The sequence below is a fragment of the Carassius auratus genome, chromosome 48 (assembly GCF_003368295.1).
Source record: "Carassius auratus strain Wakin chromosome 48, ASM336829v1, whole genome shotgun sequence".
Taxonomy (NCBI): domain Eukaryota; kingdom Metazoa; phylum Chordata; class Actinopteri; order Cypriniformes; family Cyprinidae; genus Carassius; species Carassius auratus.
The window spans coordinates 1,058,937-1,078,046 of NC_039290.1; the positions used below are offsets into that span (position 1 = coordinate 1,058,937).

Here is a 19,110-nt window from a genome sequence, read left to right on the forward strand (position 1 = left end):
GATCGGAACCAAACTACTGCAGTAATATTCTGTGGACTCTCTAGATCAATAATTATCAAAAAAATGTTGAATTTTGTCGTTTGGCTAGCTTTAAATCAGTCATTTAGAAAAGGGGTGTGGCCAAACACACCCCAAAGCCTATAAAACCTAAACGAAAACTCAAAACTTTATGAAACTCGGTGAGAACATGTAATAGGTGACTCTTAACAAGCATGCAAAGTGTCATGGAGATCGGATCATAGGTGGCGCTATAACATTTGAAAAAGCCTCAAAAACACACATTTTCAATAGAAAATGATCACAATTTGTTGGACATGTTCATACATTCACACAAACACTAGATCTTCATATCATATGATAGATCTCCTCTTTGTGAACAACTTTGCCTCAAGGAGCGAATATGTCAATCAAATCGTTCAATTGCAATTCACAAATATGTCAACAAGCTACTTTTGCGAACTAGTCCCAGGTTTTTTACCCGATCGAAACCAAACCACTGCAGTAATTTTCTCTGGACTCTCTAGATCAATAATTATCAAAAAATTTTCAGAATTTTGTCCTTTGGTTAGCTATAACTGGCTAAATTAGAAAAGGGGCGTGACCAAAATACCCAAAAGCATATAAAACCTAAACGAAAACTCAAAACTTTATGAAACTTGAAGAAAACATGTAACAGCTGACCCTTAACAACCATGCAAATTTTCATGGAGATCGGACCATAGGTGGCGCTATAACAGTAGAAAAGTTCTCAAAACATAAGATTTACATGGTAAATGGCCTCAAATTGTCTGAAAATGCTCATATATTCACATAAACACTAGATCTTCATATCATATGATAGATCTCCTCATTCTGAACAACTTCTGGGACCAATGTTGTCAATAAAGCTGTTAATTAAATATTGAAGATTATTTAAAAAAGTTACTTTGGCAAAGTAGTCCAAGGCTTTAAGCTGAAAATTAAATCAATAAAACCACTGAAGTACAATTCTCTAGACTCTGAAGGTCAATAATTATCAAAAACATGTTGAACAATTTTATTTGGACAACTATAAACCAGTAATTTTATAATATGTTCTTTTCATAGTGTACACAAAGGCCTATTAATACAAACAGAAAGCCCACAAATTATCAAAACTGTGTAAAATAATGCCTAATTTCATCCTAAACAAGTATGTAAAATTTAAGAGAGATTGGGCAAAAAACATAACACTATACTATAACAGTTATGTTTAAAAACAGTGTTGTTTGAGTAAATGCAATTTATAACCACTAGATGGCAGCGGAAGACCACTAATGGGCTCATTCTGCAAATTGAAACAGTACTTTTGAAAAGATTTATGAATTCATGCCCAAACAATAAAAAAAAACCCACTGTTGCAACGTTTTAAATCTCACTGTTAAAGTTTTCAATTTTCTTCATACAGACTTATCAGTTTTTAAAATTTTGCCACATTATGATTACAGTGAAACCTGAAAATGACATCCAAACTCTTAAAAACTAGTTTAATCATTTAATTTCAGTGCGTGTGTCTGTCTGTCAGCCTATTCTCCATATTGGATGTGTTTAACGGTCATCCATACGTCCAGGTTGGCTCAGACCACCTCAGAGGCCTTAATGTGCTTGAACCCCGGTAAATGCTGCTTGCAGCTTTAATTTGTTTTTGTTTTTGCTCTTCCTGACTTGTTAAATTCATCAGCCACATGTTTTGCAAAACATTAGCTGTTAGGTCTAGATTGATTTCAGTTCATTGAATAATATGGTTTTATTCATTTATTGAGTTCAGAGTGTTTTTTTGTGTAATTGTACAATATTTTAAAATGTTTTTTTAAGCAAATATTTTCCATTTCAAGTTTTTTTAATCATTTTTATTTTCTTTTTTAAATGTTTCTAGTTTTATGTTTCAGCTTTATTTAATTTAGTACATCAAATATGTTTTTGTTAATTAAAACAGTGGGTTTTTTAATTTTATTTAATGTTTATTTCAAGTAAAAATATGCTATTTGTGGTAGTTAACTATAAAAGTCCTGGGCAGAATTTAATCTAACCGCGTTATAAAATAAAATATAATATATTATTAATATATCATTGATAGTCTAGAAAACATTTTAAATGTGGTATATGTAGCAGCTTCTATTTTAATTCATTGCTCTCAGAAAATTATCTTTTTATATTGTGTTGTATATTTTGAGAGGATTCAAGTTTCGCGACTTGATTTTAGAACTTAAGTTGATTATAATAATAACATTTTGAAAGAACGTTGGCACGATCACCTCTTTGTGTTCATTTTTAAGTTAGCGCTTAAATTACAGGCGGCTAGCCCTGTTTTATCCATATTTCTACTAGGCGGCGCTCTTCACTTTTTTGTTGTCCGATGCCACGCCACAGCGGATCGTATGCGACCTGCAGTATTACGTCACAGCTGCCTTGCCCACCTTAGTTTTTCCAGCGTTCTCATTGGCAACACATCGCATGACTCACAAAATACTTCATTTTTATTGGCCAGAAGGGCCGTCATTCACGATGTTGACAGGGCAGTTGACGTAATCATTTCAGTAAATCAAGGCATTCATCCATATCCTAAGCCTGCGAGGGGAACGGTTCAACGACACCAGCATCAGCCTAACTAAATATATCAGAAACGCAAGCATCTTGCGCGGTGCTGGAGAATGAGACGCAGCTATAATGGGTGTATATAACAAAAAAGGAACTATCAGAAACTTAACCGTTAATCTTTTTTGATTTTTGCTGCTGGTTGTAGACGTCATTGGAGAATTGGCATCGTGCAGGATTTCTATGCGGTTCTAGTCGTCTCTACTTGTGGATATATAGCAGTAAGTGCCGTCTTTTTTAAATTTTGATTGTATTATTTGTACATTTGAGTTTGAGCATACATCGCCCGAGTCGGGTTTGGGAATGCTAATGGATGTTTACCGAAATGTTTTGATTCTTATTGCAGTTGACCTTAAACTTAATTGTGGTATTATACACTTAATTGTATTATCTTTTATTGATAATTGAAAACAAATTATCAAAATGACAAAACCATATGTGAGTTATGCAAAGAAAGTCACCGAGTTCATAGAAAGACGTCCGAGTTAGTGATGGGAAGTTCGGCACATTTCCAAGAATCGGTTCTTTTGAACAGCTCCGGCTCAGGCCGAATCAGTACTTTGTAAACTCGATTGTCGTTCTCGGCTGATTATGGATCAGTGGAAAAAACAATTCTGGGTTGTTCCAGTCAGTGCGTGATTTCTGACTCCAGCTCCAGACCCGTCCGGACCAATTTTACTCGTGACAGAGTCGTTCATACCGGTTGGAGAACCGGTTCTCAGCAGAGATTCAAAAGAACGATTTGTTCTCAAATCGGACATCGTTACATGAGATCAATAAAGGAGGCGACATCATACGATTATACTGTAACACTTGTTTTTGTTTTAGATTATTTAAACGTTTTGATTAATTTGATCTCTGTAGCAGACCATTATGATAGTGCAGCTATGACAACGCCGAATATGTTGTAAATATAATTTACTTTATTATACACTGAAGCAGATAAACGTTTTTTGTTATGTTGTTTCATTGTTTTAGTGTACTTAGCTTATATAAAAATAGATGGAAGAGTAAGTGTTCTTTACCTCCCTGAAGTAGACATACTTATGTTTTCTCCGGCAGATTGCATTTCATGGGCGTATGCCTTTAATTAAATGAACCACTGACGTTACAAGGGCAAGGATTAAAATATCATCTTTTTTGGTGTCATGTTATTGTATAGCGGACTATTCAATGTTCTGTCATACTCAAGAGACTGGAACTTCAAAAATAATTGCTGCATTGTCAGATTCGTTATAACCCAGAGCCGGTCGATTAAACCAATGCATAATAACAGATGTCACGCCCATAAGTGATACTTGCATTTCTACATGAACAAACAGGCCTAATGTGTCAAATGCATGCGTTGTGATATGTCATAAGAGTCGGGTGTCATTTAGACAGATCAGATGTGTTTACTAGTGTAGTGAGCGTGTGAATAGGCCCAGCCCTGCTGCTGCAGGCGAACGGCAGCCATGTTTATGAGTCCGTGAAGGAACCATCTAATATTCCTGATCATCTGTAACTGTGTGTTGGATATTTACCTGCATATTATGCTATTGCTCTTGACCACTGGACATTTGATATGGTAAATGGGCTATTGACATATAACAGACAAGGACATTTTCATATTAAATATTAAGATTGGTTAAATATTTACATATAGGGAAAGTGTATATTTTGCTCCCGTCACATTTCTTTCTTTCTTTCTTTGAAATGTCAATTATGTTTTTTTTTTTTTTTTTTTTTTTTTTACTAGTTAAACATTCTGTAATACCACTTTAAATGGTCCTTTGTTGGAAATATTTTTTATAGTATGGATATTCAATATTGTTATTTTGCTAAAAAGCATTTTGCTGAATATGCTTGAAATGTCATGTCACCTGCCCAAATATATTAACTCTTCTGATGTGACTGATACATAATTTTGGGTTATACAAACGTTTAGTTTTATGTTATTGTGGGGGACAAACATATAATGCAATGCAATACAATGATAATTGTCAGATGTACACATAAATGTTCTTCAAAAGCCTGTTCATCTTGAAAAATTAATATTTAAAAGTTATCCTTAAGTCTACTCCATAAAAAGATTTTGCAGGAGAAAGACATGCGTACCACAACCTAAAGGTGGGCATTTTTGTAGAGTTTTATTATTAGAATTGTACTTGCTAAAAAAAAAGAAATATCAATCAGAGGGCAGAAGGCATGTAGAAAATTGTCAACTGGTTCTCCGCAAGGTATTGACCATTTTGATAATTTAGAGGCCCTAGACATCCATATATTGAATATAATGTAGTAGCCATGGAATATATGTAGTAGGGGAAGTCGTGGCCTAGTGGTTGATTAGAGAGCTTGACTCCTAACCCTAGGGTTGTTGGTTCGAATCCCGGACCAGCAATACCACAAGTTAGGGGCCCTTGAGCAAGGCACTGAACCCCCAACTGCTCCCCGGGTGCTGCAGCATAAATGGCTGCCCACTGCTCCGGGTGTGTGTTCACAGTGTGCTGTAATTCAAGAAAATGCCCAATAACCTCTAGCATCATTGCATAAATGGAACACTTTGTATATATCTGGATAACTTCTGTCAAATGTGTTATTGTACCTTTAGCCCAATAGTTTGGGGCACTGGAAAAGAAAAACATTCTGTTTCTTTTTGCAGGAGAACATTCTGTGGGATTGAATCACAGCAGCTTCAACCATGTCTGGCGCCTCGGTGAAAGTGGCTGTCAGAGTTCGGCCCTTCAACTCAAGAGAGACCAGCAAAGAATCAAAATGCATTATACAGATGCAAGGGAACTCCACCAGTAAGTATATACTTGTCTCTTTGGCTCTCATACTTTGTTTGATTTATAAGCTTCTCATATTTGGTCACTTATCTTCAGACAAGGTGATAGTTTATTTTATGCTTTTGGCTTTACCGTATGAGATGTTCAGAGGGAGATGGCATTGATGATTGATAATGCAACAGTAGTGACCAAAAAGAAAGAGTAGAAATGGTATTGATACTCTGTTTGAAACTTTGAGTATAATTTTTTAACTTAAAGAGTTTTACACACCTTTATCATAAAGGTGTGTTTATTTTTAATGTTTATTTTTCAATTTAAATGAACTGGTTCATAAGAGTCGTTTGGTTGCTGCTGTACAGTAAACACCGGATTTGAGGAATGAATTAAAATCAGAATAAAATGAAGATGATATGCCAAAAAAATCAGTATTTTACCCAGTTGTAACTTTCTGACTCTACAAATCTCGTGAAGGATGATCTATTGCACATTCCTTTCAAATCTTATTTTACCGACAGGTTTAATACTCTGGTATGTTGTTATATTTTAGTTGGATTCTGGGCAGTCAGAAACCAATTCACAAATGCTGCTAGGTTCCAGAGCATTAACACATTCATCTTTTAAATAGTGGTGTTATCTCATTCTGAATGGTTAGGATTCGAGAGACGCTTTTGTAACACCAAACACATTTTCTTCATTTACATACTCATTATTTACCAATAGCTGGCCTTAACCCCATGGTAAACAAAAGGGGATGTAGGGCGTACAAGGTCACCTGAGAGAAAGCCTGAGCGTATAGGGAGTTTCACAGAAAGTAGAGCTCAGACTGCAGTCACACAGCTCTCTAGAGCACATGCGCAGACTGCGTACTGAAACCGGAGCGTGAGGTTGGCATATGGCCCTCCCCCTTCATTAGGACACTACTGCAGACAGTATGCTGGGAATGTTGTCTTATTACAGTGCAGGACTGTCAAGGATGCTCGTGACAAATACACACAGCGAGAAGCAGAATGACATTAATGTTTGCTCTCAGAAGGGTTTTGTTTGCTCTGGGACGTGGTAACCAAGGTGATGGCCACCACTTAGACTGCTTGTTTAAAATTAATGTTTGTCTGGTCTGTATGTTTTTCTTGTACCATGATGTGTACCTATTCAAGATGCTCTCTCCATTCATGCTGAAGCAGATATAAAGTAATTAAAGAGGTCATATGATGCTGCTAAAAAGAACATTATTTGGTGTAATGAAATGTTTATGCGAAGGTTCGCATTATTTTCCACATACTGTACATTATTGTTTCTTCTGTATGCCCGCCTTCTGAAACGCTTCGTTTTTTAATCGATCTGTTTGAAAAGTGCGGTGTGCTTTGATTGGCCAGCTATCCAGCGCGTTGTGATTGGCCGAATACCTCAAGCATGTGACGGAAATGTTATGCCCCTTAACATATTGTGATGCCCTGTCCAGCCGCAGTGACAAGACATAAACTTAAAACAAACTGCTGAGGTCACTAATGATGTTAGATAATATTAATCACTTTAATCACTAGTTTACGTTTAACAAACCTACGTTTGATTAGTTCCATTTAAATGGTTGTACTTGCCCACTATACCTTGTGTATAAAATCTTTTTTTTTTTTTTTTTTTCGTTCTGAATGGAATCAAATAGATTTATAGCCATTTCTCAGCACTTTATGTGATGTATAATGACTGTTTCTAGAAAAGTATCTGGATGTTTACTTGAGTGGAGTGAAGTTGAATCCTGTCAATCATTTCTGTTGTTTTTAAGAGAATAGATATTAAGCATTGGGTCGTATGGAGATTAAACCTGTAAAACCCTTTCTCTCTCAGATCTCTCTTGAGAGATTTTGCAGTGTGAGTCTTTGCCTCTTGCCTCATCCACAATGCACTGAATCTATTGCTATTGTGACCTTTCCTTTTATGAAGGAAAACTGTTGAGGGAATGGAAACTCATCTCTCTTTCCATCTTTAGCAGTGGTATCTTGAGCAAATATCAGCGAGGATTATTGAGTGGGGAGAATTTGAAACCTCTCTGATGGTAGACAGATTCATTAAAGGGATAAGATACCCCCAATGTTGTTTGGTTCCCAATGTTCCTTAAAATATCCTCTTTTGTGTTCCAAAGAAGAAAGTCATAAAGGTGTGAGCAAATGATGACAGAATTAACATTTTTAGATGGAGGATGCCATAATTATAACAGAAACCGTGTGTCAGTGTACCATGCTTGTCCAGTGTGCATATTGTCTTTTTAAAAGTGCAGTCACATTATCATTGATTAGTGAATTGTTATTGGCCAAATCAACAATATCAAGTAATATCAATAGGAATCCACACAATTGGGAATTTGAGTGTGAAAGATCTCCCCATGCCGAACTTGGAACTGGTTCAAATTGGTTGATTCACCCTGTTGACCAACAGAAAACTCCAAGATTTGAAAGTGAGTTTGTGAGTTGTGCTCCATTTTACTACACCATTTCACATGCAAAATTGCACCGAAATGTGACCGCAGCTTACCAGTGGTTTTAAGTGTGGCTCTTCTAGTCATTTAAAGGCCTATAGTGTGTTACTGTTTTGAGTTAGTAGTCTGTACAGTTTTGAAAATTAGACTTTACAAAATCATGCAATATTAAACATTTTGGGGTTGAATTTGCGCCAAAATGAACTCTATTGTGATATTGTTAATGTGATATAAAACGATTGTATATACGATTAGTTCATACAATCCACCCCTTATCATCAGTATTAGATTTTTACAAGTAAGTAACATCTCACATCATTTGACAGAGCAGCTCATCCATCTTGTTGAAGAGAGGTGTGCTGATGCTTTTTTAAGCTTGGGATTTCCCCGGCTGATGATAAAATTAGCAGATAAATCCTATAGACCAGCACTGAAATGGGGGCTAGGCTAAATCTAGACACTAGAATATCATAGAGGCTGGAGGATGGAATAATTTGACTGATGAGTAACTGATCATAATGCCCTAACAACCACATAGAAGACTTTAGCAACAGCATAGCAACAGTTCTAACAGCATATGGAATTGGAGTTGGTATGTAAAATGGGCTCTCTGTAGCTAATGTTACTCTGACCTCTTATTTTAGACTGTTTCAGCTCTGCTGTGCACGTAGATGGAGTCATCCTGACAACAGACCCTTGGGGACCGCCTGCACAGACACGGAAGGGGAAGAGTTAGAAGAGCTTTGCACACTGAAATCGAGAGACAGAAGAGCTTTTATTGATTGATTGAGAGAGGGAGAGAGGTGATAAGAAATCATAGATTGCTGTGGTTCTTCTGACACTGGGAAGGTCATCTTGCTATTGGGCTTTAAGTGCAGACAGAAACGATTGACCTGAATACAGATGTAATCCTGTGAGCGTGCCTGAGGTCACCACACTCCTCTCTTAATCCCAGTGACCCTTACAGTTGCATGGGCTTCCACTCAAAATGTCACTTTTCCCCATGCAGATTATAGCTACACCGGTCACTTAATTCAGTATCTGTTTTTTTCAGTATGGAGAAATTTAGTGATTCTAATCAAATTTTCAATTTACTTGAAAATCTACTTTTATTTTATTTGAAGATGTTCAAATCAAAAATATTCATTGATATTCTTTCCAGACGTTTCAGATTTCTTCTGGCATTTATTTTTTTTACTGTCATCTTTGTATCATAAGAAACCTTGGTTAGTGAACTTGATTTATGTTTGGATTTACTATTTGGATTTATATAATCTAAGTACTGTAAAGTGATGCTAATGATTGTGGAATTATGTAAGGTAGGCCTGTCAGCACTGATATTTCCAGTTTGGTGTAATAGTGTAGTGAACTCTCCAAATGTACTTGGAAATGTGAAGAATGTGCAAAGTGTCATAGTCACATGAACGTATAAAAAGGCTTCAACGTGCATTGTGAATGCATTGCATTTGGGTTTCTATTTTTATTAGAGTCCAGCCGATATATAGTTTTGCCGATATTAATGGCCGATATATCGGTATCTGCGAATATGCAGCTGATATTATTATTATTTTTTTGTACAGAAAATATAATGCAGATAATATGCTTGAAATGGTATAATTACTTAGTTTTTCCAGTATTTGGTCATTGTGTGCTACCAGTGTCTTGGATGAAATGCTTTAAACCTAAAACCTAAAGCTAAAATGTTTATATTGGAATAATGTAAAATGTTGTTAGCCATTACAATCAGACCTTTTTAAAATGAAAGTGAAAGTAAAAGATGGAACTGTATTTTTGCAGGATATTATAATATTCATACTACTACTGCTTACAACTACTAATAACAATAAATATTATTGTTTGGTCTCTATAATTCTATATTATTATTATATAGATTTGCTGGAGTGTAGTTGTAAATATTTTATTCCTGTTAATCCAGCTGTCATTTCATGATCGTGACTGCTCTAATTTAGTTTTTTTTTTTTTTTTGTAATGATTAAGTTGTTTCATCCAGGAATGTGGCTTCAGGTTTCCTTCTCCTTGTAATTTGGTAGTTCTGCTTTTTCCGTACTGTCTCATTTCTGCCCTTCTTGTCAGCTGTTTCCCATTTAGCTTCCGTTTTTGCTACTGCTCAAAGTGTGATGCTTGCAAGAGAGAAAGGGTCAGATGTAGAACAGCTGTTGCGAACCAACAACAGGACACCTCAGTCTTTTACCAGCCGTCAAGTAGCTGGCTGATGTCTTGTTACATTTGTCTCCTTGGTCACTCACCGTCTGTAACTCTTAAACTCTGGCTGTATGTCAAAACATAGTGAGGTGTCTTGCTGTCTGCTTTTTATCAGGGCTTCTCTTTGTATACAAAGAATTAAAAATGAACATCTGAAAAAAAAAGACAAACAAGACAGTTAATCCGCATAAATTGATGATAGTTCTACTGATGTTCCATGATCTGATGTAGTAATATATGTCCCACCACATCTTCAGTAGTGGCTCTGAGAAGCAAATGTTTGTGATTTACTGCAGGCCAAAAGTAAAATCTCATTAATAGCATAAGTTGGGTCTCTTTGACCAGCTGTAGATGCTTACAGGCTCATAAACACTTCAAGACCACAGCAGCATGTGGATATATGAAATGTGAGTGACGAGAGACTGAAGTGGCCTCACATTCATAACCGTCATCACAGATTTGTTGTTTCTCCTGACTCCTGATACTAGAAGTACTCTTGTATTTCCAAAGTACATTGTCTTATTGGGCTGCAACAAACTTTGAGAACAAATAACACATTTTGATAATCGATTAAACCAGCATTTTTTTAAGAATGAGTAATCAATAATTATTTCTAGGGGTGTGCCGGTTTCAGAATTGGTGATGACGGTTATGACGTGAGTCAAATGTGACGGTTCATAACATAACCGTCGGGACGGGGGGGTTAGTGGATCTACCGTAGAGTCAATTGGTTGTTCTTGGAGATAGCGGGTTAACTCCGTGTCAGCGGTAAAGGGGCAGAGATTTCAGACCTCAAAGCCGCAAAAAAAAGCCATTGTCTGTTCTAGAAACGATGCAGCAAAGATATGTAATGCTAATGTATGAGGCATAGGCCTACGCTGAGTTTCATTTACGATGAGATGTGCTCTAGTTCACAGTGCAGTGCAAGTGAACGCGTCACGGTTATCATTGTCTGCTATATTTGCTTTTTATTTATTAAAATACATGCAATTGGTTGATGAAACATTTATTAAAATTAAGATAAAATTTGTACAAAACGAAATTCATTTTTAAGAAAGGTTTTCTACAAAGCAAAATTTAACGAAGTGGTAAATATCATGTCTGACGATTTACAAAACTTCATTAAGTGGTAAAAACCATGTCTCCCGATATATTGCGCATCTTATGATCCTATCTAAAAAATGAAAATAATTTTTGATAAAAAATGTTTGTAAAAAATATTTTAATGACACGGTTTTGGCGGTTATAGAGTTCTAATGACGGTGTTCAACTATAACCGCCGGTCTCACGGTTATATACTAACCGTCACACCCCTAATTATATCACAGATTAATCAGTAATCAGTAGATTTTAGCAAAACCTTATTATTAATTGATTTCACAAATCTTATGGATGAATTTCTATGTAAATGCAGTTATCTTGTCATCCAGGGATAATCTATTTATACTGAGGAGGACATTTTCTTGTACAGGGAAGCCAGCTGTTTTTTTTTCTTGCCAGTCTGATCTGTAATTACCCATATAGTAGGTCTGGGCTGATCTCCTGCTGGAGTGGAGCAGGGATGAGATGAGCCGGGGGGCGGGTGAGGGATCCCAGCCTCAGTCACATGCATCAGAGCGTGAGAGAGCATTACAGCCTTCCTTGTGCTCGCAACAGTGGGATTTTTCTAATGCTATAAAGATATGGATGCATAGACAACTGCAAAGAGGAAGAAATTAGGACCCAAAAGCAGTTCTCCATCCACATCACATGACTAAGAGTTTGCTGCTCAATATTTAATAAAAAAAATGATAAACTATTTTAAAAAAACAATGAAAATAAAATGCTTACCAAAAAAGATAAAATATTTTATTTGTTTATTTGCATGCCATGTGACCATTTACCATGAACATGCATATGTGTTATAAATGCGCACAAAGTGCTGGTTTCTGTCTTAGAACCACTGTGAACTGGGAACTGAATGTGAGCTTGACAGCACTGACAGAGCTTTGTAGTCCAGGCACGGCTAGTCATGGCCGCTACTTTTATTCATTCTGTATTATTCATGGCAATGAAAAGCAGAATTTAGAAGAAAAAGATTGAGTCTGTCCTGGGCGCCAGTCATTTGGCATGGTGTACCTGTGATCTGGACTCTGTCTGGAGTTGGAGGCCTGGTCCGCACTCATATTGAAAATTGTGGTATCACATGCCGTGCTAATGCCCTTCAGCTAACCTAGAGTATACACAAACACATGAGCATGGAGATAAAGATATGGGCTCAATTAATCACTTCCGCAGTTCATTAGAAGTTGGAATTGTGTTATTAGTCATCTAGGATTAGGAATTCATGCTCTGAAATTCAGCAGTCGAAGAATGTGTATCATGGTCTTACTTGTAGCTTAGTTATTGCATTGATTTTCAATAAATCTTCTCTAAATAATAGACAATCATTTAAATGAATAATAATAGTAATAATATTGTATTTATGATAAATATATTTATTTTTGATAGAAATGTATTAATAGGATAATTTTTCCATTATTTCGTATTCTTATGTAACTACTGTTGGGCCATTTAAGAATGTGAGGTCATGCCATTTATAATATTAGTCATTTATTTTTTATTCGACTAAGTCTGCAAGGTTTGTGAAATTAAGTGTCCATTAGTCATTCAAAGATTTGTTTAAATTATATAAATGCGTATTTGCTGAATGCCGACGGCAAGCAAGAAAATATTCTTATATTTGACTTTCTATTACTAATAATATCAAAGCAATCGTTATAATACTTTTTGTATACATTTTAATTCCTTTATTTCACAGTTCCACCTGATTATTAGATATATTAATTAATAAGGTACTCTCAAATAGGGCTGGGCGGTAAATCGAGTTTGTACAATACATCGATGTATTTTTCTAGAAATTATACAGTATGAGGCAAAACAGTTTATATTGATATACAGTAGTTTGACATGAGCGTATCTAAAAAATATAGTGGAGGACACAGACTGAGCTGCTGCAGAGAAGTGCAACATCCAGTTTGTTCTAAACATGTGACTAGCTTTATATTAAGGGCTTTAAAAACTTGTAAGATATAGTATAGGTTATAGTTTTGTAACGTATAGTTTAAAGTGGCTCGTCCCGTCAGATGATGGAGATGCTACTCGTGCTGTTAATGTGATAATGTGATTGATATGTGCTGTTTTCCTTAATGCATTACTTACATTTCACTGGTACACTCTCCATCTGCAAATGTTAGAATGTCATGGAAATATTTTCCATTTTGCTGTATGAAATGTATAAGCCCTCTGCTTTGCAATTCTCTGCTAAGCTTCACAGACTTCATTTAGCGAGCGCCACTCTTCTAAACTCTCAAAGTCAGCAGTCTTTATTCATTGGCCTATGCTTAACTGGTGATCTGTAAAATTAGTTCAGCTTCCTGGACTTTCCCCTTTCCATTGGCATGAATAGTGATTTATTCTAACAGGTCTGCTGGTCCTGACTGAAACCATAGAGGTGTCATTCACTCACTTAGACTCTTACTCACTGACATAATATGCTGCTCTGAACCTGATGCTGTTTTCTCTTGTGTACAGTATGTTTGTGTATGCTTGCAAGCACATATTGTCACACTTTATATACAGTGCTGACATGAACTCGGCTGTGCTTCAAGAATTCATAATAAGATCAGTTTGAAAATCACATAAATAGTTCACAGTCCACATATGTAAGAGTGTGTGTGCGTGTGTGTGTGTACATGGCACGTGTCCCATGCTGTTTTGCAGAGTGTAATGTGACGGTCTAAGGTCTAAGATCAGAAACCTGCCCATTCCTTCCTTTGGTTGAGTAGCTGTCAGTATGTGAGGGAGCACCTGCCATCTGGTGCTACAGAAATAGACTGGGCACTCCGGACATCATCTTTGCAGCTGAAAAGAGCTACACTTTTCTAATGATTTTCTCCAGTGCTGGATGATGATAATCATTCAGTTTTCATCTGTGCACCTTTTTCTTGTCCGCATTGATCACATTTAATATTGTGAAATAATACTACAATTTAAAATAGCTTCCATCGGTTTTAATAAATGTTAATTCTATAGTAGTTTATTTCTGCGATGACTGCTGTATTTTCAGTCTTCAGTGTCACATGATCCTTTATGACGTGCTGATTTGGTACTCAAGACTCATTTCTTTTGCATTAATCATCAATATGGAAAACAGTTGTGCTGCTTGGTATTTTTGTGGAAACTATTATACTTTTTTTTCAGGACTATTTAATGAACAAAGTTTATCATCTTTAAAAAAAAAATTGGCTACCAATTTAAGTCTTTACTGTCACTTTTGATCAAATGAATGGATCATAGCTGAATATAAGTAATCTCATGTATCATGAAATATAATTTTTTACGTTTTTTTATTATTAGATTGTGCATAACAAATGATTAAATCTGGCATCTTTGCAAAAGCATTGTTATTGTTTTTAATGAAATAGTTAATGTAGTATTTTTTTAATTTTTTAATTTATTTAATATTTATGTTCATTTATAAATGTTCTAATTACAACATTATAAATTATTACTAATTATACTTCTTGTAGCATGGTGTATATACAGTAATCCAGCTCTAAGCATACTTCCTCTTTCTTTCCTCTACCTAAAAAGAAAAGAAAATGTGTATTTTAAGTAGGGATGCATCGATCCGATACTCGGGATCGGTATCGGCTCCGATACTGGCATTTTATGTGGATCAGGTATCGGTCAGATGAGACAGATCCAAATCCGATATTGTGTGTATACTATTGTCATTGTTGAGCCCCACAAAAGGCACAAAAACATTATAAAGCACCAACATGTTTTCGTACACATATTTCAGGTTTTCTGAAGCTGTTCCATAGTTCAGTGTGAGGTACAGATTAAAATTGAAGTCATTAAATTCAGTTCACATAAACTCTTCTTTCCACTGCGCTGTCTGTCATCCTTCATTCAGCAAACTGCATGTCACGTTTGGTTACTACAGTCAAAACGAAGCTCTTTATTGGCGCCTTTAGTATTAGGCCTACAATACTTTTCTGCGCAATCAAAGATTATTAATAGTCTTTCTTGTTCTATCTTATCTGTCACATGTTACTGCCATTATTACTACTATACATTTAAAAGAAACGTCTTTTATATTTCTATATAAATAATTGAACATGAACGTATTTTACAAAAATACAGAGAGCAATGTGTACATTTTACCAGATTTTAGACTTATTCACGTTAATTTGTAAATAAAATTTTACTAGATTTTATCAAATTGTGCACCCGTGATTCTTCTAGAATCTAGAGTATCTTTTGCTGCTGCTAACCTAGTTTATAATAGTATTTTTGTCATAGATTATGATTATATATTTTTTCATTTCATTTTCATTCAAATAAAGTTTTTTATATGTAGTAGATTGTGTATAACACACAAAAAAGTTATGATCAGGTCCACACAGAGAAGTATAGAAATTGTACATTGATAAAAAAAAAATAAAAACTGCGCTGGTATCAGATTTGATCAGTATCGGCAGATACTCAAAATCTTCGGTATCGGATTGGGTCTGAAAAAATGGTATCATTGCATCCATTTTCAATGTCATAGGTCTCTGAAGATGGCCATAGGCCTTTATACAGTCATAACATGTGACCTCATGTTTTAATACGGCCTGGCTTTTTCTGGTTGTGGTGCTTGAGCTCAGTATTGTTCATCCTGTTTTCATTGTTTAACCAAAATACATGAAAACTGCATGTACAGCATGCTAAGACTTCTCAAATGCAGTAACTGAGCCCAATACTGCTTAGAAATGAGGAGATGAGCTTAATGCACATTACAGGCTCTCTTTGAATCCTCCAGGGCCTTTGCTCAAAACTGTTCTCAGATTGCACCGTCTGATGGTTGACACATATTATTGTTGTGATATCATTCAGTTGGACACTGTTCATGAGGAACTTGCAGTGCTATGAGGAAGTCCCCCTCTTTTTTTTTTTTTTTTTTTTTTGTTTAACCACAACATCTGTGTCCAAGTTGATTTTTCATTGCTCAGTGAAACATTGCATTGATATGCTAATACTTTGTCCCAAACGTTAAGCCTCAGCCCACAGATCTCTTTATTGGCATGTAGGTAAATGTATTATTGTGTTCCTCACCTTTGAAATGTCTAAAGAGGAGTATCAGACTGCTCAAGGGTTTTTCTGGGCACAGCCCGTGTGGTTGAATATGCTGTACAGTCTGAGCAGTTGCTGGTTTCAGGATGATTATTGATTGTGGTTGCTTTCGATCTTTAGCACCTATGAGAAGAATGTGGAGCATTCCATTTGCTCTCTGCTGCCTCTACAGGCAGATGGGTGTGCAGCTCATAGATCATTCCAGATAGGGAACACTCTGTCCTCTTTAAGCTCTCCTCTTTAGGATACAGCAGTGCAGATGCGTGTCTGCACTCATGCCCATGCAGATGCCTTTCTGGATGTAAATCTTAGCAGGTGGAAATTAATTTAGCTATCTCAGTATTGGTCTTCGTTTATTAGAAATATATAAATTGTACAGAAACTGCTCTATAAACACAGGGAGAAGTGTTTTCTTTTATTTGTAAATGTTTTGTTGTTTTATAAAAAAAAAAAAAAAAAAAAAAAAAATATATATATATATATATATATATATATTATTGTTTTTAGTTTTTTTTCTTTGTTTTGTTGTAAGTTTTATATTTCACAAATTTATTATAGATTTTTTTTTGTCTTTGTATTTATTAAAATGTTTTACATTTTAGTGTTGTGTTGTGTTTTTTGTTTTTGTTCAACATAAATTGGCTAATTGTAAAAACCTGCATTGCGTTTCAAATGAAACAGTTATTCAACAGTACAGAAACTCTTCTGAAACAGGGCTGAACTGAATATTTTCTGCAGGCTGCTAAAAATGTACTTTCCCTACTGGGATGCATCTTGTTGTCATATGGTACTCCTGAGGATATATTTCAACAGTTGAATGCCTGTTTTTTTCTTGTTTGTAGTATAATTCTGACTTTTTAAAACCACTGCAGGGCTGTTAACTGTGGATATTGATTTGCTTGTGGATTAAAGAGCAAAGTCTCATGGGGTTCGAAGCTAGAGACACATATTCCACCACATTAGGCCAGGCATGAACGCTATTCTCAGGTCATCTCACACTATCTGAAATAAGCCCAGGTTTATCCTCGCATCTGAAAGTTGATACACTTTGAGCAGCCAGATGGGGTTTTCATTCTTTCCTCTAAGCTTTTCCTGTGCACACGCAGGTCAGGTGGTGCAGTCTGGGAGCTCATTTAAAATCCCTCCTGCTTGAGTTTCCTACAGTGATGGAAGCCATTAGTCTTTGTGCATCAGTACCCTGGCATTCTAGCGGGAAAACCACCATGTGCGTTTTTGTGTTTTTGCTGTGCCAACTTTATCCACCCTTGAGCTGGTTTGTCAATTGAAAGTAAGAATTAGCATAATTGTTTCTGTCTGGAATATCCTGCCGAACCAGTGTTGTGTTTGTGCGTGCAAGTGAGTTAAACATCCAGTCAGACTTTGTTTTTGGCAGTCACATGGCTTTAAGTTGGCCTCAGCTGGAGGTTCGGGGATTGGGGTCAGGACTTTGTCTGGGAGGAGTGGATAGCATGTTTAGTTTTGCATTTGCCTAATGAGCGGCTCTCCATTGGCTGATGGGTTGTGGTCTGCTCAAGTGTTTTGTCCAAACATAATTGGACGGATTGAAAGGTTGTTTTGAGTTTATTCACTCATTTCAACCACCTCTGTACCAATTCGCCTCATATTAGCTTCAAACTGTCATTCACAGCTTTGAGGATGTTGGCATGACTAGACTATCTTTGGCCAGCTGATGTTGTTTATTTTCAGATATGTACATAAAACGGGTTGTTAAGGCTGTTTTTTGAGTGTGTATAGTACTCAGTATTTCCTATGGACTTGAAATTTCTTTTAATTTTACTGAATATATGTCATTTGATATTTATTTCTTTATTTTACACTCCTTTGTGGCACTGTTTGTTTCAGCTCCTATAGTATTAGGTTCCGCATGCATAAAGAATACTTGCATACTATGCAGAGAATGTTACAGTGTTTTACTTTCATTTATGCTTGGTTCACTGTTGATGTATATCGAATCTTCACAGGCCTGATGTCTGGCTTAATGTCTAATTTACAAATCCTAATGCTTCCATTTGGAGTCTCCTCCATGTTCAGCCAGATTTAAGGGATTTGAAACCACGAATATGTGAATTTTTAACAGTCTAATGGTATTAGAATTGTCACATAATATGGTTTTGTATTTCAAGCCTGAAAATGAAAACAAGGCCCATGTCTTTGAGGAAGCAGTACGAAATTAAATTAAACAACACTGATGATGGTGCTTATTTCTGTACCCCACTGTTCAGTGTGGCGGTTGTCATGGGAACAGACGTAACTTTTTCTATGGCTTGCGTAAGCAGTGCCGATGTAGGAGACATTAGCTCCTTTCACACATACAGACTTTACTGGTAAATTAACGTAAAGAGTTCATTTGTGAACAGGACCTTTTCAAAAATAACGGTAAATTTGTTATAGCAAATTTGTTATATCTGTCTTTGAAGTTGAATATTCACATTCAGTGAATAACATTTTGATGCAGATGACATTTACTTTCAATTGAAAATAGCAGAATGAAACCTGTCTGCATCATAAGATATAGTACAAGCTCTAGAATGATACATAAACAGACATGAGTGACCCACATGTGCCAGGCTTGCCGTTTGTCCACCCGTCTTTTAACCCCCGTGTTGATCTTCCCTTCTCATCAGTTTTCTGATATGAATAGTGAACACCGTGCATGATGGGAGAGGCATTTATAGTCCCTCTATGCCTTTAGTTCCAGGAAAGAATGGAAGAATGACTGCAGTAATGTAAATCCCTTTGTGTTTTACTCACTGCTCCAGTTCCCATTTGGCTTTAGCTCAGAGGTGTAATCACTCTTTATTTAGCCTCTGTTTCTCTTGAATGACATTGGCCGGTCCTCCGTCACATTGACCA

The 19,110-nt window shown here is 36.1% G+C and overlaps 1 protein-coding gene across 6 annotated transcripts in view; it reads left to right on the top strand.

Moving 5' to 3' along the window:
• Positions 1-2,546: 2,546 nt before the first annotated feature.
• LOC113065442 (kinesin-like protein KIF1B) overlaps positions 2,547-19,110 on the top strand; it is a 36,929-nt gene continuing 20,365 nt past the window's right edge. For 5 of the 6 annotated variants that reach the window (XM_026236679.1, XM_026236681.1, XM_026236680.1 and 2 more), the window contains exons 1-2: positions 2,548-2,834; positions 5,255-5,399. In XM_026236679.1, coding sequence (XP_026092464.1) covers positions 5,294-5,399 — 106 coding nt within the window. In that variant the 5' untranslated portion in view covers positions 2,548-2,834; positions 5,255-5,293. Of the gene's footprint in view, positions 2,835-5,254; positions 5,400-19,110 lie in introns of all 6 variants that reach the window. The other variant, XM_026236677.1, reaches the window with a different exon arrangement.